General features: G+C 41.6%; 1 protein-coding gene across 1 annotated transcript; it reads left to right on the top strand.

Moving 5' to 3' along the window:
• Positions 1–1,273: 1,273 nt before the first annotated feature.
• On the top strand, positions 1,274–23,678 carry HAL (histidine ammonia-lyase; the record flags this gene model as incomplete). Its single annotated transcript, XM_081310354.1, has 20 exons — positions 1,274–1,520; positions 2,150–2,210; positions 2,315–2,342; positions 2,779–2,853; positions 2,952–3,024; positions 3,127–3,193; positions 3,442–3,479; positions 4,151–4,276; positions 4,719–4,858; positions 10,280–10,327; positions 10,955–11,102; positions 11,778–11,873; positions 11,969–12,027; positions 14,034–14,114; positions 16,539–16,604; positions 16,682–16,847; positions 17,570–17,704; positions 21,702–21,810; positions 21,910–21,979; positions 23,541–23,678. The coding sequence occupies 20 exons, from the start codon at positions 1,274–1,276 to the stop codon at positions 23,676–23,678; spliced, it is 1,971 nt and encodes a 656-aa protein (XP_081166480.1).
• Between the last annotated feature and the right edge of the window lie 633 nt (positions 23,679–24,311).

Genomic DNA, 24,311 nt, shown 5'->3' with positions numbered 1-24,311 from the left:
ACACACTTTTCAGAATTTAATCTTGCAGTAATCAAATCTCTATTAATTGGCTTTTTACTGAAGTGCTACTTAGTTAGAATAGTGTACACAGTTTTTAATTCCTTCATGCTGTCAGAATTCTTTATGCTAGGGATAAATGAATTATGTATTGGGAGCAATTACAGTGGTGAAGAAACTTGATTGATTTGAGATACCCACCTATGGAGACTAAATATTGACAAAGCATCAAAAGTATTATGCATGTAGAAGATAGTGATCACAAACATTTCCATAGCATTCCCAATACCCAGAGGCTATCCTACGGGCTTTACATGCATGAACTGGCATTATCCTCCCAATGGCCCTTTGAGGTAAGCACTTTCATTATTTCCAGTTTACAGTGAGGAAACTGAGGCCCAGAGAAGTCAAGAACTTTCCTGAAGGTTAAACAGCTCAGATATCCAGAACCAGGATTTGTTCTTAGCTAGCTACTGCAAATTCTGCAGTGAGGAGACAGTCCCTTTGCCTTTGAAAAGGAGACAAAGGCTAATACCTCACTGGCTCTGGGCTAATAAGTCATAGATCGCCAAGCCATGGCAGTCCATTTGTCTAGGTGATGACCTTTACTTGTGAAAATGATCTCTGGCCTTTGCAGTCTTTTTTTTTTTTTTTTTTTTTTTTTTTTTGTGGAGCAAGAGCTTCAGAAGCACTTACCAATGACAAGGAGTTGTTACTCAATATGTGTTTGTGGAATAAACAAATGAATGAAGATTGCCACACTCCCGGGTGTCACAATTGGCCAGTAGGATGCATTTTACGGTTGAGTAATTCCAGATAAAGACAGGAACATAGTGTTTATAAGCTGCCCCCCAGTGTAGGAGAATGTATGAAAACAAGGGGAAAGGGAGAAACTGGGGACCCCGACCAGAGGGGACTAGTAGAAGGTGCCTGAAATCACCAGGGCAGGAGACCCTGGGCCTGTCTGCCCACAGGGCTTGCTCGCAGAAGGACAGGGTCTCAGCTGCCTACATCCCCATTTCCTGCACCTAGCTCAGTTTCAAAAATCCAAAGGGACACCTGGAGCCCTCAATAAATATTTGTCCAATTCATGAATGAGTAAAGGCGAGGGAGGGGGTGTGTTCTGAAAGCCCATCCTGGTCCTCCCTCCTCCAGGCCAACCACACCCCAGCAGTCACAGCTGGATAAAAACTCTCCCTCCCAAGACTATCTCCGGGGAAGAAAGAGCTCTCGTTGCAGCGGCCTCACTGGGCCACGGTTCTGCAGGAGTGGAGCAATGCCCAGGTACACGGTGCACGTGCGCGGGGAATGGCTGGCGGTGCCCTGTACAGACCCACAGCTCACAGTGGGCTGGCTAGGCCGTGAGGCCGTGCGGCGCTACATGAAGAACAAGCCAGACAATGGTGGCTTTGCCTCCGTGGACGCTGTGCGCTTCCTTGTGCGCCGGTGCAAGGGCCTGGGCCTGCTGGACAATGAGGATCTGCTGGAGGTGGCCCTGGAGGACAATGAGTTTGTGGAAGTGGGTGAGTGGCCTCAGGGGAGGGGAACAAACTGGTGGCCATAGAGCTGGACTTTGTCCTTATAGGGCCTGGAAGGAGGCTCTACTGTCACCCCCATTTCAGGGGAAATGATGAGAACAGGAGCACTTGTTGAGTGTTTGCTCTGGGTGGGCATCTGCCGTGCCTCTGTGCGAGAGATCAGTCAGCTTCTTGTCCACCTTGGAGCCAGTAAGTCAGTCAGCTATTCGTGCTGCATTCAGGCATCTGGTAAGTGACAAAGCCTAAACTTGAACTCAAGACGGAAGGCCTGAATCCCTTTGCAGTTACCAAATCATTTCAAAGGTTCTTTTGCCCTTGGGTAGACTTCAGCAGGCTGGATCCCGGGAGCACAGAAGCATCAGAAGTTCAGATTTAAAAGGCAGCACCGTCAGGAGACGGGAAGGAGGTGGCAGGCAGATCTTGCACTTTCAATGTAAACACCTGGGGCTCTATCTCTGCTCTTTGCTCTCCTGTGTAAAGACGCTAAGACCACTTGAAAGCAGCCGTTTCTATAGAATCCAAGGACAACCCATAGGCCTTTCTTGGTTTAGCAGCAGCCCAAACATGGCTGTAAACCTTGGGCCATAAGGGCTCTATTTTGCTTGTCGTTTCAGTCATAGAAGGCGATGCAATGTCCCCTGACTTCATTCCCTCTCAGCCGGAAGGAGTTTACCTGTATCCTTTCCTGCAGGATCTTTGCTTAGCTCTGGGGACCACTGGGACATAGTGGGGCCGGGGCTTTTCCATGCTGTCCAATCTTTTCCTTTACCTGGCTTCAGATACAGCAAATATCGGGAGCCTGAAAAGGTAAGCTGCAAACCACTTTCCTTTAGGGCTTTCCCCAGCTTTCTGTAATAGGGAAAGGAAGCTTGGGAAATGCATTACTCTGCTTTTGCATTTCAAACCCTCCTTTCCTGGGCTTTTTTTTTTTTTTTTCACATGCTGGGCACTGAGCTACATCCCCACCCCTTTTTATCTTATTTTGAAACAGAGTCTGGGTAAGTTACCCAGGCTGGCCTCAAACTTGCGGTCCTCCTGCCTCAGCCTCTGGAGTAGCTGGGATTATAGGCATGCTCCACCACCTGGCCTCCAGCCTCCTCTTAAACCAGCTGCTTTTAAAGTTAGAACATGGATGTTTTGCCGCAGTAATAAGATCTCTGGAGTGTCAAAGTTCCATCCTGCTGGAGGCTTCTTGTGAGAGTGATTAAGCTGTTCATACTCACTGAGATTCCCTCTTTTTCAGTACATTGACTTAGATGGGGACAGTCTGACCACAGAGGATCTGGTCAACTTGGGAAAGGGACACTACAAAATAAAGGTATGGGGGAGGGAGGGAAGGACCTCCTTTGGCCATTTCCAATGAAGTTTTGATGCAGACACCTTCAAGGTGCTCAGTTATGACCAATGTTTTCCTAGCTCACTCCAGTTGCTGAAAAGAAGGTACAGAAATCCAGGGAAGTCATAGACAGCATCATAAAGGAAAAAACAGGTATGGATTTCTCTTTATGTTATGAAATTCTTTTTATTGTCAAGAAAACTTCCAGCGTCTAATTCCATAATATCTGGTTTTTTTTTTTTTTTTAAATTCTAGTTGTTTACGGCATTACTACAGGTTTTGGCAAATTTGCCAGAACTGTCATACCTGTCAATAAACTACAGTAAGTTTGAAACTCACCTGCGCTCACCTTTCAAACACCCTATCTTTGAAATTATTTTTCATCTAAGAAACTCACTGATATTGGCCCCAATTTACAGATGAGCAGGGTGACCCTAGGGTTAAACTACATTATTAGTTGGTAGTGAAAATACCCTTCCGAGGATGTCACTCTTCTTGCCTTCATTTTCCCAACTGGGGGCACGTTTTCACCTGGAGCAAGTTAAGAGAGTTTTTAACTTTCTTTTCCAGGGAGCTTCAGGTCAACTTGGTTCGTTCCCACTCTTCAGGTAAATTACCCGGAGCATGGGGTGCCTCCAAGTTCTTGTTTGCTTCACGAATAAAATATAGCATAGTGTGAGTCATTTCGTAACAGCCGTGAACAGTTGTGTTCCCAGTGCATTCCAAGGACAAGGTGCTGGGGTGGAGGAAGGAAAAGAGATGGCATCAGATCAAATTGCCTTTAGGCTGAACCTCAGAAAAAGGAATGAGCCGGGTGGAGGAGGAGGTTGGGACTCAACCCTTCGGAGATGGTGGTGCATTCAGGAGAAGTGGGAACACAGGGAATGAGTTAGGATGGGTGAGATGAGATGACAAAATCTCTCAAGACTCAGTGCTCATCAAACTGAGCCAGAGTTGTGCTGAGGAATCTCAACACTGTATGTGTGTGTGGGGGGGTGGCAGTGAGGTGCTGGGTGACACTATTCTAAAGGTTTTGGGGAGGCTGGGGTTCACTGAGGCATTCTAGGGAGGGAAATTGAAAAGGCAAATCTGAGGCTTTATCTTTGTCTGAAGCTGAGGCTTCAAGAAGCAAGACAGGCAGCAGAAAGAGCCAACCAGCCAGCTACAGAGAGCAAGGGGAGGATGGGATGAGGAGGGAAAAGATTGGAGAGATGGAGGCAGCTGAGAGGTAGAAAAGGGTTTGGTTTCCTTGGGGAAAATGTCAATTCTGTTTTTGTAGGTGTTGGGAAACCGCTCAGTCCTGAGAGGTGTCGGATGCTCCTGGCTTTAAGGATTAATGTCTTAGCCAAAGGATACAGTGGCATTTCCCTGGAGACCCTCAAACAAGTTATTGAAGCCTTTAATGGTAAGAGGTGAAGCCCCAGACCAACCTTCCACAGAGGCTGGGCATGGCTCACAAAGTGGACTTGATTGACTGAACGCTGCTGGGTCAGCTAAGAAGACAAAAATCGGTTTGGCAAGAAGGAGGAGGGATGGGGCTAGGGGAGCAGAAGGAGTGACAGTTATTCCTGTGAACTTTAACCCACCCAATAGCACCCTTCACTTAGCACTTGGCATCTTGAAGACTAGAATGAGCCTCTTAAGTCTGCCCTTAAATTCAGGGATTAGACAGAACCTTCAACTAGGCTGTTCCTTAAGCCCTAGCTTTGCTTGAAGAATTAAATTTCCTTATGCCCTAAGATGATGCCACACTCAGTCTGGGGTGGGGGTGGTCTTCCCTGGCAAGGCCGGGATAACCAGAAGGAAGGAAGGGCCCTTTAAGCCACTGATGGCCACCTCTCTTGCAGCCTCCTGCCTTTCCTACGTTCCAGAGAAAGGCACTGTTGGTGCCAGTGGAGACCTCGCCCCGCTCTCTCATCTGGCTCTTGGGCTAATTGGAGAAGGGAAGATGTGGTCTCCAAAGAGTGGCTGGGCTGATGCTAAATATGTAAGACTTTTACAACAACGTCCATTCACAGTGACTTCTCTAAGCTGGATGCCGAGTGCTCGCCAGGACTTTCTGTCACTTGATCCTTCGGACAGCCCAGTGAGGGAGTCACTGCTGTGCTTATGTTAAAGATGAGATAAGCCAAGCTTAGAAGTCAAACTAGTCGAGGCCATTAGCTTCCCTTCCCAACTGTCAGCCTCCTGGGTTTGGGGATCACCTCCATGAAAAGGTAGAGCTGTCAGTGTTAACTAGGAATTGATTCTGCACCCATGATACTTCTAGTGCCCTTTGGGAAGGTCACATACTGTCCCAGTTGTCTTTAGGAACTAGATTTACTAATGCAGGACAGTGGGCCATAGCACTGACTGTGTGGTCTCCTTCAAACTCCCTCCCTGGTGGCTAATCAGAAAAGTGTTTTTTCAATAAATCCGTGTTTCCTCATCCATCAATAAATTTCATCAGCCCAAAGTGTCCTTTACTGGGAGGTCCCCTAACAGTAAGTGAAAGAGGGTCAAGGAGGGGGAAGAAGTTAAGGGACTAGATCCTCATGTGGGGGTTCAGATTCTAGATCATCTTTCTTCTATGCAGCCTCCTCTTGACTGTGGACAGTTTCCCCTTCTACCTTCACACCAGTCATCCTGGCCTTTCTAAACAGCAAATCCAAGAATGTTCTGGTTAAAACCTGCCATGCTTCCCATTATCCTCAGGAGAAAGTCTAGACTTAATGTGGCTTCCTGGGTCTTGTTCCTCCTGTGATCCTCTAATCCCTCCTATCCAGGGTTCTTCCTTATAGACTCTAGAGGTTGCTTGCAGCTGGGGTGTGCTGGGTACTTGGCAGAGCCCAGCACAGTATCAGGACTCCCCACCTGCCTCACTCCTATTTCTCCTTCTGAGAAGTCCTCTAGGAATCTTCTCTCTCTGCTCCTCTGGTCCCTTTCCTTATCCTTCACATCCCTCGTGCCCACCCTCTATGCGTTCCTAGCAGCTCACTGATTACACCCTAGTTTACCCTGCACACTTCCTACATCTCCAAGGACTCCACATACCATTATCTGATTGCCCCTGAGCTTGTCTCCATCTTTCTACCCTCAGCCCCAGCCTAAGCCAGAGAAGAGAATGTGGCATGAGATGGGTGCTCAAATCTTCCTGTGAAATGGACCTAGTTAAGTAGTACTAGCATTATCTTTCTCTACTTCTTCTTCCTTCTTTCCTAAAGGGATCATATTTAGTGACTGTCTTTACTATTTTTGTTTGTTTGTTTGTTTCAGGAGAAGGCTATTCTTCCTCTTTCCTCCAAGATTCTGTCTCTATCTGGTAGAGGGGATTCCATTATCCCCTCTTCATGGATACACACACATTTACCACCCAAGCCCTGTGCTGGGGTTCTGCCAGGGTTTAGAGATAGGAGAGATGAGAGGTCCAGATTGGAGGCAGGGACAGGCTTACATGCATACAGGACCCACCCAGCCTTAGCCTAGAGCAGGTATGTCTAGAGCCAGCAATAAAAGTGAGTCAAAGGTGTAAACTGAATACAAAGATCTTTTTTTTTTTGTCTCTGTAGTATGCTGTTTTTAAGTCCTTTAGGTATAAACTGAGGGGTGGGATAGCTGGGTCAAATGGTGGTTCCATTCCCAGTTTTCCAAGGCATATCCATACTCTTTTCTAGATTGGTTGCACTACTTTGCTGTCCCACCAGCAATGTAACTGTGTGCCCTTTCCCCCACATTCTTGCCAACACTTATTATTGTTTGTATTCTTTTTTTTTATTGGTTGTTCACAACATTACAAAGCTCTTGACATATCATATTTCATACATTAGACTGAAGTGGGTTATGAACCCCCAATTTTACCCCAAATGCAGATTGCAGAATCACGTCGGTTACACATCCACAATTTTACATAATGCCCTATTAGTAATTGTTGTATTCTGCTACCTTTCCTATCCCCTACTATCCCCCCTCCCCTCCCCTCCCATCTTCTCTCTCTACCCCATCTACTGTAATTCATTTCTCTCCTTGTTTATTTTCCCATTCCCCTCACAACCTCTTATATGTAATTTTGTAGAGCAATGAGGGTCTCCCTTCATTTCCAGGCAATTTCCCTTTTCTCTCCCTTTCCCTCCCATCTCATGTCTCTGTTTAATGTTAATCTTTTCTTCCTGTTCTTCCTCCCTGCTCTGTTCATAGTTGCTCTCATTATATCAAAGAAGACATTTGGTATTTGTTTTTTAGGGATTGGCTAGCTTCACTAAGCATAATCTGCTCTAGTGCCATCCATTTCCCTGCAAATTCTATGATTTTGTCATTTTTTATTGCTGCATAGTACTCCATTGTGTATAGATGCCACATTTTTTTTTATCCATTCATCTATTGAAGGGCATCTGGGTTAGTTCCACAGTCTAGCTATTGTGAATTGTGCTGCTATGAACATCGATGTGGCAGTATCCCTGTAGCATGCTCTTTTAAGGTCTTCAGGGAATAGTCCGAGAAGGGCAATAGCAGGGTCAAATGGTGGTTCCATTGCCAGCTTTCCCAGGAATCTCCAAACAGCTTTCCAAATTGGCCGCACCAATTTGCAGTCCCACCAGCAGTGTACAAGTGTACCCTTTTCTCCACATCCTCGCCAGCACTTGTTGTTGTTTGACTTCATAGTGGCTGCCAATCTTACTGGAGTGAGATGGTATCTTAGGGTGGTTTTGATTTGCATTTCTCTGACTGCTAGAGATGGTGAGCATTTTTTCATGTACTTGTTGATTGATTGTATATCCTCCTCTGAGAAGTGTCTGTTCAGGTCCTTGGCCCATTTGTTGATTGGGTTATTTGTTATCTTATTGTCTAATTTTTTGAGTTCTTTGTATACTCTGGATATTAGGGCTCTATCTGAAGTGTGAGGAGTAAAAATTTGTTCCCAGGATGTAGGCTCCCTATTTACCTCTCTTATTGTTTCTCTTGCTGAGAAAAAACTTTTCAGTTTAAGTAAGTCCCATTTGTTGATTCTTGTTATTAACTCTTGTGCTATGGGTGTCCTATTAAGGAATTTGGAGCCCGACCCCACAATATGTAGATCGGAGCCAACTTTTTCTTCTATCAGACGCAGAGTCTCTGATTTGATATCAAGCTCCTTGATCCATTTTGAGTTAACTTTTGTGCATGGCGAGAGAAAGGGATTCAGTTTCATTTTGTTGCATATGGATTTCCAGTTTTCCCAACACCATTTGTTGAAGATGCTATCCTTCCTCCATTGCATGCTTTTAGCCCCTTTATCGAATATAAGATAGTTGTAACTTTGTGGATTAGTCTCTGTGTCCTCTATTCTATACCATTGGTCCACCCGCCTGTTTTGGTACCAGTACCATGCTGTTTTTGTCACTATTGCTCTGTAATATAGTTTGAAATCTGGTATCGCTATACCGCCTGATTCACACTTCCTGCTTAGAATTGCTTTTGCTATTCTGGGTCTTTTATTTTTCCATATGAATTTCATGATTGCTTTATCTATTTCTACAAGAAATGCCGTTGGGATTTTGATTGGCATTGCATTAAACCTATAGAGAACTTTTGGTAATATCGCCATTTTGATAATGTTAGTTCTGCCTATCCATGAACAGGGTATATTTTTCCCCATCTTCTAAGATCTTCTTCTACTTCTCTCTTTAGGATTCTGTAGTTTTCATTGTATAAGTCTTTCACCTCTTTTGTTAGGTTGATTCCCAAGTACTTTATTTTTTTTGAGGATATTGTGAATGGAGTGTTTTTCCTCATTTCCGTTTCAGAAGTTTTGTCGCTGATATACAGAAATGCCTTTGATTTATGCGTGTTGATTTTATATCCTGCCACTTTGCTGAATTCATTTATTAGTTCTAGTAGTTTCTTTGTAGACCCTTTTGGGTCTTCTAGGTATAGAATCATGTCATCTGCAAATAGTGATAATTTAAGTTCTTCTTTTCCTATTTTTATGCCTTTAATTTCTTTCGTTTGTCTAATTGCTCTGGCCAGTGTTTCAAGAACTATATTGAATAGAAGTGGTGATAGAGGGCATCCCTGTCTTGTTCCAGATTTTAGAGGGAATGCCTTTAACTTTTGTCCATTCAGAATGATGCTAGCCTGAGGCTTAGCATAGATAGCTTTTACAATGTCAAGGTAAGTTCCTGTTATCCCTAGTTTTTCTAATGTTTTGAACATAAAGGGATGCTGTACTTTGTTGAATGCTTTCTCTGCATCTATCGAGATGATCATATGGTTCTTATCTTTAAGTCTATTGATGTGGTGAATAACATTTATTGATTTCCATATATTGAACCATCCTTGCATCCCAGGGATGAATCCTACTTGATCATGGTGCACAATTTTTTTGATGTGTTTTTGTATTCGATTCGCCAGAATTTTATTGAGGATTTTTGCATCTAGGTTCATTAGAGATATTGGTCTGTAGTTTTCTTTCTTTGAGGTGTCTTTGTCTGGTTTCAGAATCAGGGTGATGTTGGCCTCATAGAATGAATTTGGAAGAGCTCCCTCTTTTTCTATTTCCTGAAATAACTTGAAAAGTATTGGTATTAATTCTTCTTTAAAGGTTTTGTAAAACTCCGCTGTATACCCATCCGGTCCTGGGCTTTTCTTGGTTGGTAGTCTTTTGATGGCTTCTTCAATTTCATCCATTGAAATTGGTCTGTTCAAATTGTGTGTATCCTCCTGACTCAGTCTGGGCAAATCATATGACTTAAGAAATTTATCGATGTCTTCACTATTTCTATTTTATTGGAATATAGGTTTTCAAAATAATTTCTAATTGTCTTCTGTATTTCTGTAGCATCTGTTGTGATATTGCCTTTTTCATCCCGTATGTTAGTAATTTGAGTTCTCTCTCTTCTTCTCTTCGTTAGCATGGCTAAAGGTCTGTTGATCTTGTTTATTTTTTCGAAGAACCAACTTTTAGTTTTGTTAATTTTTTCAATAGTTTCTTTTGTTTCAATTTCATTGATTTCCGCTCTGATTTTAATTATTTCTTGCCTTCTGCTACATTTGCTGTTGTTTTGCTCTTCCTTTTCTAGGGCTTTGAGATGAAGTGTGAGCTCATTTATTTGTTGTTTTTTTCTTTTTTTGAGGAATGATCCCCAGGCGATGAATTTTCCTCTTAAAACTGCTTTCATTGTGAACACAAAGATCTTAGAAACCAAAATTCATTCTGTAGATGACAAGAGTCCCTGATTAAAGTAGAAAAATTATTTGAAAGACCAGTCTTCAGACTAAAGAACAGGAGTAGAGAATATGAGAAGAGCCAGTTCCTGCAGGTCTACTCTTTTATAAGATGCTCTGCCAAGTACCCTCTTTGGCCTTAAAGACCTTTTATTGGATTCCATATGAAATCAGAAATGGGCTGGTGTTTCATTTGATAATCATTTTCATACTTTGGATCAATCTATAGGTCCTGGAAGCTCACGGATTGAAACCAATTGTTCTGAAACCGAAAGAGGTAATAAGACTCAAGGAAAATTTGTTTGCATTAACGAGTGTTCCTGTACCTACCATCTTCAGTGTACAGCCAGTCTCACTAATTCTCTAAATCAAAAGTGACTTACATGATTGTTAGAAGTTGCTCACTGAAGAAAGAGCCTCTCCCTGTGTGAGCATTTAAGATTCTTCATGCCACAAATGCTTGGGGGGATCTCCTAAACTTTAAATCTAGTTCTCTAAGGATTCCTAAGACATGCTCTCAGCCTTGGTCCCTTAGGATGCTCTAAGCCAAAATGCTTGGACCAGAATTGTTTTAGGATGTCTCTCCTATCATGGTGAGAAACTGGAAAAAGGCAGCATAATAAAGATTGTGCTGTTGACCCTCCAGAGATACATGGCTGCCTTGAGAATGGGGACACTCAACAGGTATTCATTTCTCAGATTTGTACCAACAATTTCACATATGATAGCAAGTATTCCTCAATGGCTTCAATAAGCATTACTGCCCTGCACTTTTAGAAATATGAATAAACAGTTCAGCTGACTGGCTAATATTTCTCTTCCAAAAGCCAAAGATATAGAAACCACTTTCATTTAGGCTCATTATAATAGATACACTAGGAAACTTTTCTCTCCTTCCCCGAAGGGCCTGGCACTCATCAATGGGACGCAGATGATCACCTCCCTGGGCTGTGAAGCTGTAGAAAGAGCTAGTGCCATCGCCAGGCAGGCTGACATTGTGGCGGCCCTGACCCTGGAGGTGCTGAAGGGAACCACCAAAGCCTTTGATACCGGTCAGTGGGTTTTTCCCATCAGTGAGGTTCTTCCCCCAGAGCTGGTGGGGCAAGTTGGTGGCAGGTTTTAGGCATGGGAGTTGTGGGGGTAGAGAAGAAAGGGAAAACCCAGATACCCACGGCACACCCAGTTCTGATACAACTTCCTCTGAGTTATGCCACACTTGAGCCTTGCAATGACCATGTTTACAGGTGCTGACCTTGGGAGTTAAATGACCTGCCCCAGATCACGCAGTGCATGTGTCAAACTGGGTGTTGTTTGAGGAATCTGTTTGCAGGACTTTAAAACTAGAGTAGAATCAGGATTGGTCTTAATTAGAAAATTGGGAGAGAAAAACTAGAGGAGTATCTTATTGAGAAAGCAGAGAATTTTTAAAAGCCCCTATATAGTAAGAAGTAGGGCAGAAAAATAATCTTAAATGAGGCCACTATTTGAGCTCCCTGCTATCATTAGCCCAGTTCTTTTGAGTATCTCCAGTTCAGTTCTTTGTAGAATCCACATATAGTCGGCACCTTAGTATTTTAAAGTACAAAATAGTAAAGTTGATAAGGAAAAATTTTGGTTTTGGAATTGAGTTTCTAATTTTGAGTGGTAGGGAAGGACTTCTGGACTTTTGGATGGTCCTGATAGCAGTCTATTAATTTCTCAGATCTTTTCACCTTCCTCATTTCTAGACATTCATGCTGTCCGCCCTCACCGTGGGCAAATTGAAGTGGCTTTTCGGTTTCGATCTCTGTTGGACTCAGATCACCACCCTTCAGAGATAGCAGGTCTGGGCATGTTTATGTGAGTAAGCTTATTTGGTTGGGTATTCTCTAGGAAGAATTGGTAATAGGTAACCTGTCTCCTGCTCCCTCTTCCACAGAGAGCCACAGGTTCTGTGACCGTGTTCAGGATGCCTACACCTTGCGTTGCTGTCCACAGGTAGGACAAAAAGCAAGACAGTCAACCAAGTTTCTTTTCTTTTCCCAAATTCATCAGAGAAAATGGAAAAAGAGGTATTAGAAAACCATGTCATGGCCAATCATAATCCAGTTTTCTTTAGTACCTCTATGAAAAATTATGTGCATCATGCCTGCATTCTTCCAGTTACTAAAAACTCTCTACTGTCTGTGCTAAACCAGTTTCTTTTGAATAGCTTTACCTTAACCTCCTTTCAGAGTCCAGTAGATAACTTGCTTTGTTGATCTAGAGCAACAACTCAATAGAGTTAAAAGAGCTTTGCTGGTTCACCCTATTAGATAAATCTTAAACCAGCTGGTCAGGGATGTGTATAGGAGACCCTTTTTCCATCTTTCAAAATTCAAGTGCCAAATAGCTAAACTGTGGAACCAACATAGATGCCCTTCAGTAGATGAATAAATAAAGAAAATGTGGTGTATATACACATGGAATATTATTCAGCATTATAAGAGAATAAAAGCATGGCATTTGCAGGTAAATGGATGGAGTTGGAGAAAATAATGCTAAGTGAAGTAAGCCAATCCCAAAAAAAACAAATGCCGAAAGTTTTCTCTGATATAAGGAGGCTGATTCATAATGAAGTTGGTAGGTGGAGCATGGGAGGATTAGATAAACTCTAGATAGGGGAGAGGGGTGAGAGGGGAAGGGAGAGGGCATGGGGATAGAAAAAGATAGTGGAATGAGATAGATATCATTACCCTAAGTACATCTAAAAAGACACAAATAGTGTGACTATACTTTGTGTACAGAGACACGAAAAATTGTGCTCTATATGTGTAATATGAATTGTAATGCATTCTGCTGTCATATATAACAAATCAGAAAAATAAATAAATAAATAAACAAATAAATAAATAAAATACACGTACCTGTCCATGAGTATACCTTATCTGCCTCTTAGGTAAATTATCATAAATTAATATGTGAATCTTTAAAGTGCAGATGAGCTGCGCTGGCATTAGGCATTCTGTTTTGCTGATTATATCAATTCCTATAAATTGATTGAGAGATTAACAAGCATTTCAAAAAAAATATGTCAGTTAGTTTGTGCCAAGTTCAGTCTAAAGTATACTACTGAGTCCTCCTTCGAGTAAATACCCTCATTTTCTTTTCCACAGCAAGTTTTATTCTGGAATATTTACAGGAAAGAATTGCCAAATGAATTGGCTTAAGGGCATTCTGATAGTCTAAGAATGACAGTTGACTCTATGTGACAGGCACCTCAATCAGTGTCTTCCATGCGTTAATGCCTTAATTTTAATTTTTCTATGAGATAGGTACTTTCTCCGATTTTATAGTAGAGAACTGAGAAACACAGTTAAGTACCTTGGCCAAGATAGCTCAACTATCTTGACATCTGGAAGAAGCCAGATGGCAGGCGCTGCTATGCAGCATTATGGCCATCCTTGGCTTGGTGCAGGGTGGCTGCCTTACTTCTGAGTATCTTTTAATGTGATACCTTCGTGCTTCATAAACTTAACCTCCCTGGATAAAAGGCATCATCTGAATGATCTCTGTGAATCATGTCTGAGAGTTTGTCTGCATTTTCTTATTTATATCTCACACACGTTAAGGTAAGTTTCGTCATCTGTTTTCCATTTCTGCTTCAACTATAAACTTCAGTAACTTGCCCATGTGCTACCACGTCCTACCTGAAAGCAAAACCCCCTGTGCCTGGAGTTGCATCCTTTCTCTTACATCCTGCAGTTTTGGAATAGATTGTTCTGATGTAAATTCATATTATAATGCATTTATTCTAATTTGGTTCAATGAAAACTCAGAAGATTGAACCATGCTATTTTCCTGTTCTAAATGAATCAAGCATAATTGTCATGACTGTAAATTCAAACACTTTTCTGGGGGAATTACTGAAGATGTTATCTTAGAACATTGTTTTCTTACTGGAATTAATGGGTTATATTATTTGATATGATTGTATTTATATTATTTATATGACTGTATTTCAGATCCATGGTGTGGTGAATGACACCATAGCGTTTGTGAAAGACATCATTACCACCGAACTGAACAGTGCAACAGATAATCCTGTATCTTTTTGTATGTCTGCTGATCTGAATTTATAGAATACCAGCTGGTAATTTTAGGATTGGTTTAAGCAGTCATTTTGCAGAGCATTTCAATGCTGGAGAAAATGCACAATTAACACCCTGAATGCAGTTCATTGTCTGGGTTAGCAGATGATCACACAATACCTGTGCAAGGTTTCTCACAAGACGTTTGGTGTGTGTTTTCTGACAAAACTATCTTAGGATGTGTGTTTTAGATTCTCTCACATTGCTTCATAGTTAACTCAAACCCACACTAAATAATCCTCAGGACTGTGGATCTCCCAACTCACCTCAAACAGTCCCCTTCCCCTCTGGCCACCAAGTGGAATAGTAGTGTTCATGAACTCTACTGAATCTAATCTCATGCATCCATTCTTGCATGGTAGGGAAGAGGAAAAGAAAGAAAGAAAGGAAGGAAGGAAGGAAGGAAGGAAGGAAGGAAGGAAGGAAGGAAGGAAGGAAGGGGGAGGGAGGAAAGGAGGGAGGGAAAGAAAGGAAGGATGGATTACCATTGAATTCCTGGATGAGGGGGAGGGGACAAATTTTTTTATTTTCTCAATGAAAGACTTCATTATGATTTCTATATAGGCTAATAATTGGGAGTTCTCCTGAAAGAATATGTGCCTCAATTTTTTTATTGCAGATATAGAGCACCTATTACATTGTGCTGGATACTATGGACATTAAAGTCTAATTTCTATAGTCCAATAGCCAACAGACAAACTCAGAACAACTACAGGACAATAGAACATACTGAAGTCCTCAATGAGCGCAGAGATCAATGGCTACCAGGATTGAAAGAAAGGAGAGCCCAAGGCCTGTGGTGGGGTAGGTTTATGGAGAAGAGCCAGAGCCAGGCCTAATCAGTTTCCAGTTGAGTGCATAGAGTCACTCCAAACTTGACTAATTTAATGTAACACATGCAACACGAATTCTTTGAAGGTCAGACCCTTTCTCACACACGGTAAGTTCCCAGTTAATGAGTTGTCCCTCAGTTTCTGTGGGGGACTCATTCCAGGACCTCCCCCCATCCCCAGGGGATACCAAAACGGGAAGATGCCAAAGTTCCTTTTATATAAAGGCATAGTATTTCAGATAAATTATGCACATCCTTACATGTACTTCAAAACATCTCTAGAGTACCTTTAATACCTAATATAATATAAATATAATACCTAACATAAATAGTATATATAGTATTTAATATAATAGTGTACTGTAGTATTTATTATAATATGAATAGTGTGCTGTAGTATTTAGGGAATAATGACAAGAAAAAAGTATGTACACATTTAATACAGACACAATTTCTTTCCAAATATTTCCTTTCCTTTCTTTTCTCCTCCTTTCCCCTCCTTCTCTCCCTCCCCCTCACCCCTCTCTTTCTTTCTTTTTTTCTTTCTTTCTTTCTTTCTTTCTTTCTTTCTTATAGTAGGGGAGGATTGAACTCAGGGTTTGGTGCATGTAAGACAAGTGCTCTCCCACTGACCTACATCCTCAGTTCTCCAAATATTTCCAATTTGGGTTTGATCAAATCTTTAGATGCAGAATCTGTAGGTACAGGGATCGATTGTATTCTTTTTTTTTTTTTTTTAAAGAGAGAGTGAGAGAGGAGAGAGAGAGAGAGAGAATTTTTAATATTTATTTTTTAGTTCTCTGCGGACACAACATCTTTGTTGGTATGTGGTGCTGAGGATCGAACCCGGGCCGCACGCATGCCAGGCGAGCATCCCCAGCCCTCGATTGTATTCTTTAGTAGGTGAAAATGAGCTCTTTGGAACCAGGATGTATCTGCCTGGGTGCCCGCCGGTTGGAATTATTTCTGAAAGTAATACTATTCAGTGAGCCTAAAGTTGCCTCCTACTGATGGATTGGAAGGATCCACTGCCGACTGTTGTTAGACACTGACGGGCAACAGAATTATTCAGTAAAGAGTTTGAAATTTTTCCCAGCATCAATTGTTTCAGATATTTTGATGGTCACTCATCAGCCTAGTCTTCCATTCAACAAGTTCCTTCATGGAGCACAAGCTCACAGTAGCCACTGAAGAAATAGAATTTGCTTTCAAACAGGCATCCTGGTCTCTATTCTCAGTTTCAACTTAAACAGTTTTTGAATGCAACTGCTAATCACCAGATTAGTACATTATGGTACTTGGGAATCTCTGGCCTCAGAGAAGTCACAATTTCATACTCCATGTTTCTGTGGCCCCAGTGGGTATACACAATTTACCTTTAATTTTTTTTTTCTTTTGTGCTCCTTTATGTCAATGTGCTTTCAGGAAGACTGTCTCTTTCCCTTTACCCCACATCTGTACAAGGACCACTGCTTCAATGCTAAAAGTCAGCAGGTGGGGCAGGAGTTAGGCTTGAAGTTCTATTCCACCTTAACCTGTTTTCAAAGATGGTCTTTGCCAGTCGGGGAGAGACAATTTCTGGAGGAAATTTCCACGGTGAATATCCAGCCAAAGTAAGCTTTTGAAAATCACTCCCAACCCTGAAATACATATTCCAATAGAGGCCGACTAAACTGCAAGATTCTTTCAGGCCCTGGACTATTTGGCCATCGGCGTCCATGAACTTGCTGCGATTAGTGAAAGAAGAATCGAAAGGCTCTGTAACCCCTCCCTCAGTGAGCTGCCTGCTTTCCTGGTGGCTGAAGGTGGTCTGAACTCTGGCTTCATGATAGCCCACTGCACAGCCGCAGCCCTTGGTGAGGACCTTGCCCTCTTGGAACTCAAGTTCCTTACACTAGGTCCCTGGTGCTTAAAGTAAAGTCCTGGGTGCTTGTTAGAACAAGGGGACCTCAGGGCTCAACCCAAACTCATTATCTGTATTATAGCAAGATTCCTATGACTTCAATGCGCACAATCAAGTTTCAGAAGACCCACTGAAGGCTTCCCTCATCTCCCAGAGATATCTCTGGCCACCACTAAGCCCTTATTTCAATTCAGAATGTCACTTATGTCATGCTGAGCATTTGGAACTGTTAAATCTTTCTGCCCCAAACCTGTAGGACCAGCCTCCGCCCTCAGATGTCACACCTGAATTCTAATCTTGTTGCTTCTGCTTACATAAGCAGTCAAATTGTTTTCCAGTCACTGAACATGATCATTCATGGCTTTTTTCTCCAAGTCTCCAGGGCATACGAAATGCTTCCAGTGTTTTCAATTTGGCCTTGTAATATGAGAGTCTAAGCTCTTCATCCCTGCCTTATCTCAGAACTCACTAGAACTTTAGAGTCTTTCTCACTCTGGGGAAAAATTGACTTGCTTCCTTTTTCCCAGAGTGATTTTGAACCATCTGGCGCTTGGGTCATGGCCAAGATCTCCAGGTGATGGTCTTCCATGCTATGGAGACTTTGAGGAAGTCACATGTCATTTTGGTATTTAATCCTCCTGGGAGCACTTCTTAATTTGCACTGGTCTCTTGCAGTTTCTGAGAGCAAGGCTCTGTGCCACCCCTCATCTGTGGACTCGCTCTCTACCAGTGCTGCCACGGAGGATCACGTCTCCATGGGAGGGTGGGCAGCCAGGAAGGCCCTCCGGGTCGTCGAACACGTGGAACAAGGTAACACGCTTGTAAAACATTATGTTGGTGGTTCTCAAAGTGAGATCTTCCCCACCACCAGCAGCAGCAACAATTGGAAACTCATTAGGAAATGCAGGTTCTAAGGCTCCCTCCCAAACCTGCTGAACCAGAAACTCCAGAGAGAGGACAGGAGCAACTTCTGTTCAAAGATTCTTCCAGGTGACTCTGGTGCTTGTGAGAATTATACACCAAGGAACTATGCCAAGATCAACTGGTTCCTTGGATTTTTAAAAACAAAACCTTAAAAATACATTCAGAACTGGAGAAAATAGTACCATGAACCCTTGCACACTTCACCCTGACTCCACAGTTAACACAATTGCTTCATTTTTTCTTTTACTTTTCCCAAATTATTTTCGAGCAAATCCCCAGTGTCATATCATTTTATTCCCATATCCTTTCTCTCTTCAATATGAATGCTTTCTTATCTACCAAGACACCATTATCACATCCAACACCATTCAGTGTTAAATCCTGGAGTCACCACCAAATGCAAATTCAAAATTTTCCAGTTACAGTGTCTCAATGTCTTTATGGTTGGTTTGTTCAAGTCAGGATCCAAGGACCATGTTTTAAATTTGGTTGTCATAATTTTAAACAACTTCATTTTTTTTTTATACCGGAGATTAAAGTCAGGGGAACTCAACCACTGAGCCACATCCCCAGCCCTATTTTGTATTTTATTTAGAGTCAGGGGGTCACTGAGTTGCTTAGTGCCTCACTTTTACTGATGGCTTTGAACTCGTGATCCTCTGTCCAGTCTCCTGAGCCACTGGGATTACAGGCATGTGCCACTGTGCCCAGCTTAAACTTCTTTTAATCTATAAAGTCCTTTGTTTTTTTTTTCCCTTTCTGCCTTTAACTAATGGAAAAGTCAGGTTAGTTTTCCTGTAGAAAGACTGACATTCTGGATTTGCCTGTTGGCTTTCCTTATAGCAAATTTTTATTCTAATTTGCTATATATGACAGTAGAATGTATTACAATTCATTTTACATATATAGAGCACAATGTTTCATATCTTTGTTTGTATACAAAGCATATTCACACCATTCATGTCTTCTTCATACATGAACTTAGGGTAGTGATGTCCATCTCATTCCACCATCTTTTTTTACCCCCTTGTTCCTTTCCTCCCCCTCCCTCCCCTTTGCCCTATCTAGAGTTTGTCTAATCTTCCCATGCTCCCCCTCCCAACCCCACTATGAATCAGTCACCTTATATTGGACACAACCACATGAATGTTTATTGCAGCACAATTCACAATAGCAACACTGTGGAACCAACCTAGATGCCCTTCAGTAGATGAATGGATAAAGTCACTGTGGTATATATACACAATGGAATATTACTCAGCAATAAAAGAGAATAAAATCGTGGCATTTGTAGGTAAATGGATGGAGTTGGTGTCACTTTTAACTTGTCATTTGTCCCACGCATTTCCTATACATTGCAGTTGAATGTAAAGACTTACTAAGATTTAGGTCCAACTTGTGTGACAAAGCAACATCACGGAGACAGCTATGATAAGTAACCCTCTCTCTGCTTTCTTAATCATTGTTTGTTTTGTTTTTTAAAGAAAGAGAAATTGCCTTCCTCTAGACATTATCCTCTTAATTTCCTAAGTTTATGCAATAGTATTTCATAAATACTATTGGCTGACCAAAGAGCAGAACTATTTTAAGATAAATGTAAAAATTGAATATTGTTTTTTAGGGAGGGGATAATAGCTGTTTTGAGATATATTCACATATCTTACAATTTACCAATTTCAAGTGTACAGTTAGGGATTTTAGTGTATTCACAGAGTTGTGCAACCATCCCCATAATCAATTTTAGAACTTGCTCATCAGCCCAAGAAGAAACCTCGGCCCCTCTAGCTATCACATACCCATTCTCCCTACTCCTTCTACTCCTAGGCAACCACTGATCTGCTTTCTGTCTCTATAGATTCATTTATTCTTGACAGTTCATACCATCAGAATCATACAATATGTATCTTTTTTGACTGGCTTCTCCTACTTAGCCTAATATTTTCAAGATTCATTAGTTATAGCATGTGTCAACACTTCATCCATGTTTATGGTCAAATAATGTTCTATTGTATGGATAGGTCACATTTTGTTTATTGTTTCATCAGTTGAGGACACTTGGTTTGTCTCTACCTTTTGGTTCATATAAATAATGCAACTGTGAATCTGTACAAGTTTTTGTGTGGGCGAATCTCCATTTCTCTAGAGTGGAGCCCTGGGTCAGATGCTAACTCTGCATTTGTCTTTTTGAGGAACAGCCAGAGTATGTTCCAACATGGCAGCACTGTGTTACATTCCCACCAGCAGTGTTTGAGGGTCCGATTCCTCCACATCTTCACCAGGACTTGTTATTGTCTACCACAGTACATTCTGAATGTTCACTCTTCAGATGTTTCCCCCACTGCACATGTTGCTTGGACCAAAAGACCTAAATAGTTGTTTTTATCTATCTTCTTATCTTCTCTCCATTTCGTCAGCAAATCAACCTTACCTTCCAAAGATAACAAAGCAAGACTGGCACTTCCTATTTAGTCTCCTTGTTTTCACTACAATTCCTTGGCAGTCGACACACACAACAAAGCAGGGTGAACTTTGACAAACATAATTGAGAACATACCATGCCCCTGCTGAAAATCTGCCAGTTACTTCCTAGGGCTCAAAACAAAATCCAACCCTGATTGCGGTCCACGAAGTGGTTTGGGTTCTGTCTCTCATTGCCTCTTCTCTTCATTGCATTCTCTACTCTGGAGCTACAGTTTTGCCTTGTACCTGCCAATGAACACATCCTTCTCTCTGTACCTTCCTGGATCTTCTGGACTTTGCGTGGTTCCCTTCTTCATTTAATCTAGGTGGTTGACCAGCTTTGATCTCTGATGCCTTCCCCTTCAGCAATTGCCATTCTTTCTCCATTGTTCTAATGGAGCTTGAATAACTCATCTATACTTAGGTCTATTTGTCTTTCCCAGTGAGATTCAAGCTCTATGAGGGCAGGGATCTTTGTTTGGGTCACATCCCTGAATGAGCCTGGAACTCATAATAAAGGGCCTGCTATAGACTTGACACATAAATGGTAGATCTAGCTCATCCAGTGTTCTGTCCATTTATATCAGGGAAGTGCAATTGGGGGGAAAATGGCAGTTCGTATTTCAAGCATATTCATTACTTAAGTTTGTTTTGATTATAGATATTTAACAAATACCTATAAATCTTGGAATCTACTGGTGCTATATATAAAGTATAAGATAAAAACTTATCTATTTATCACCTACTGATTATTTATTAAACAGTTAACTAGTGGGAGCATGGAAAGAAAATATGCCCACCTGGTTGGGGTGGACATGCATCTACCACTTCAGCACAGTGGGTTAAACAGCGAATGAGATATACTTGGCTTCTGCCCTCCTGGAAATTAAAGTCTAGACAGAAAAGCAAATATTGGACAACTTGGCAACTCTTTGTAGCATTTAAGAAGATTCTAACTAAAGAATTGAAATGTAGGGGAATATAAATGAACATCTTGTTGAAATATAGACTGACTTAATAGGTTTGGGATCCAGATCAGGGTTGGATATTCTTTCTGACTTCCTGTCCTACCCACGTGACACAAACCCTGCCAACAAACCTTGGTTGGAAGATATGAATGGGGGGAAAGGCAGTTTTCATTGGTGTAGCTTACAAAAGCTTCCTTACCTTTCTAGGTAAGGAAGTCTCATAATCTATCTAGGTAAATATCTCAATTATCCCCTTCTCACCATTAAAGATACTTCCAAGAGGTTAGAAAAGCAGGTTTAAAATGATAACTGATACCAATGCAACTTCATTCCACCAATAGACAAAGAACCACTACCTGTTTGTTAACTATTGATGACTGTTGACTTTGGATGATTTCTTCAAGCATGACGTCAAAAGGCTTTAATCAGCCACTGTCTTGGCATTTTTGTTTTAGTGCTGGCCATTGAGCTCCTTGCAGCCTGCCAAGGCATAGAGTTCCTACGACCCCTGAGAACAACCACTCCACTGGAGAAGGTCTATGACCTGGTGCGCTCTGTTGTAAGGTAAAGTCAACAGGTCCCTGGAAGTTACACCATTTCAGAACTGTGAACCTTGGCAATACCAAATGTTTGGCTGATGGACTGATATGCTTTTCTCTGTAGGCCCTGGATAAAAGATCGCTTCATGGCTCCAGACATCGAGGCGGCACACAGGCTGCTCCTGGAACAGAAGGCAAGTTGGCTACTTGGATTATTTCTTAGTTTGGGGTCATTATGAGAAAGCAGAGTGAGAGTGGAGAGATAGAGAAACATTGTCTAATTCTACTTTGTCCTGGATTCCTTTGAAGTGAACACAAAGGTATGGAGGCAACTTGAAAAGCCATGCAGAAGCCATTGATAACCAGTGTCTCATGTTGCACCCAAACATTGATTACCTAAGGCTTGGAAACTGAAATGAATTTTTAAGAGTTTTGAGACCAATATTCGTGGCGAGAAAAAAATTAGATGAGAGGTTCATAGGCCATCCCCCTCCCCAAGTTGTCCTCTTTCATTCAAAAGTACTTTCTCTTTCTGGTGATGTTGTCAAAACTACCCCCACCAGGTGCAAGGGCTTTGCAGACCTGGGGGAAATTAAGTCCCAGGTTTTTATTTCAAAGGGGCTTTGAGTTCATCTAGTATTTTAGTATGTCCTTGCCCCATCTTGCTGGGAGGGTTATAGGTTTTCTTTGCCACTTATTTTCCTCTGGTTACATTGACCATAGGATTAGAAGATTGATATAGCTGCCTAGCATGCTGATTCATCATAAATATCATACATATATGAAACTTTTTGAATAATTTGTGAGTATCATGTGTTCCCTAAAATCACTTGATTCCTCCCCAAATAGTTGCTCTGCTCCAGGAAAACAAATTTTCTCTTTGATCGTTCTACCTGTCATTTCTAAGTGCACCTGGTACCCTGTTAGGGGAAGCTACTCGCCCAATACCCACTTTGGTACTAGGTGAAATGTGTATGTATGAGGAACTAGCTTCTGAAAGGAGACAATTTCTAAGGTCAGAGAGTTCTTGGCTGTCAGTGATAATTAGAGAAAAAGCAGCTGCAAACCAAAAAATGGGTTTCATAACTTGAAAAGATGTTATGCTTAAAAGAGAATAAGTTGATAGATGGAGGGGGAAACTAAGCCAGGATCTGAGGCAGCGCTTCTCAACCTTGAATATGTACATGAATCTCCTGGCTATCTTGTGAAAATGTATGATTCAGTAGTTTTAGAGCTGAGCAATAAGACTATGACCTGTCTCAGGTAACACTGATGGGGACGGGCACAGGCCATACTGGAGTAGCAAGAGCCAAAGGCACAGAGCACTGTGGCATGGAGGTAGAGCCATGGGAAAATCCAACGAACTGCCTTTTATCATTTAAGGCTTCTTTAAAAAGCACAAGGTCATGGTGTACCCTTGAGAAGCCATCCTTGACTATGCCTGCATTGAATTTTCTAGGTTCTATTTGTTGTCTGCTTTGCTTGCTTATTTTGCTTTGAAAGAAAAAGCATCTCAACACCTTCAAAACCTTAGAAATGTTTTGGACTTTGTATTTTTAAAGACTTTTTATACTGTCAGCAACTAATTGACATAGATCATGTATCAAATGGCTCCAGATAAAAGCAGAGGGACAGCCACTCAGCCTAGGTCTAGTCAGGAATACAGGATATTTTGACTTGGGGAGAAGTTGATGTTTAATAGCATGTGGAAACAGTGTTGTTGATCTTTCAACTTCCTCTGTCTTTGCTGCTCAGGTTTGGGACGTAGCTGTACCCTACATCGAGAAATACAGAATGGAGCATATTCCAGAATCAAGACCTATTTCTCCAACAGCCTTTTCACTGGAATCTCTACACAAGACCACCAAAATCCCAGAGTCTGAGGATCTTTAATGGCTGGGTCAGATCAGCTTAGCAGATCAGATGGCCCTTAGCTGAACACAAAACAAGTACAGCCCTGAGGGAAAACCTGAGAACTTTCCTAGGTGGATCAGTCTATTATACACTGCAGATATCTTGGATCCTGCTCTGGCTAAGCCAATGGCATTATTACAGATGCTAAGTCCAGCACTGTGTTCCCATTGCCACGGCTTGAGATGCGCCAGGTGCCCTCAGGTGGAAGGACTTTTCTTTCTTTCTTAACAATATCATTAGGCTGCTTATTCTTAAGAATAGCCACAGTTGCAATGGGTCTGTTTTTAACTCTTAGTGTTAGATGAACTCAATGGAAAACAGATTGACAGCATTTTGTTTCCCAAAAAAAAAAAAAAAAAACTTTGTTAGCGAATCTTATTATTTTTTTTAATTCACTTCCACAAGCTAGTTGACTTTCTTTAGCTGATCGTATTATGCTATATGACTAATGTTTCTTATTATGCCCTTCTAAATAACCATTTTAAGTCATAATTTGTTCTTAAGGTGCTATTCCTTTTATTAGTTTAGTTGAAGAATAGTCCATAGGTTTTTTTTTTTAGCAGTTAAGTACAGAGGTGGTAAAAACCACCCACAAGGAGTTTTATATGGAAA

Source organism: Spermophilus citellus (genome assembly GCF_964194105.1).
Source record: "Spermophilus citellus genome assembly, chromosome: 10".
Lineage (NCBI taxonomy): Eukaryota > Metazoa > Chordata > Mammalia > Rodentia > Sciuridae > Spermophilus > Spermophilus citellus.
This window is presented reverse-complemented; position numbering and strand designations above follow the sequence as displayed.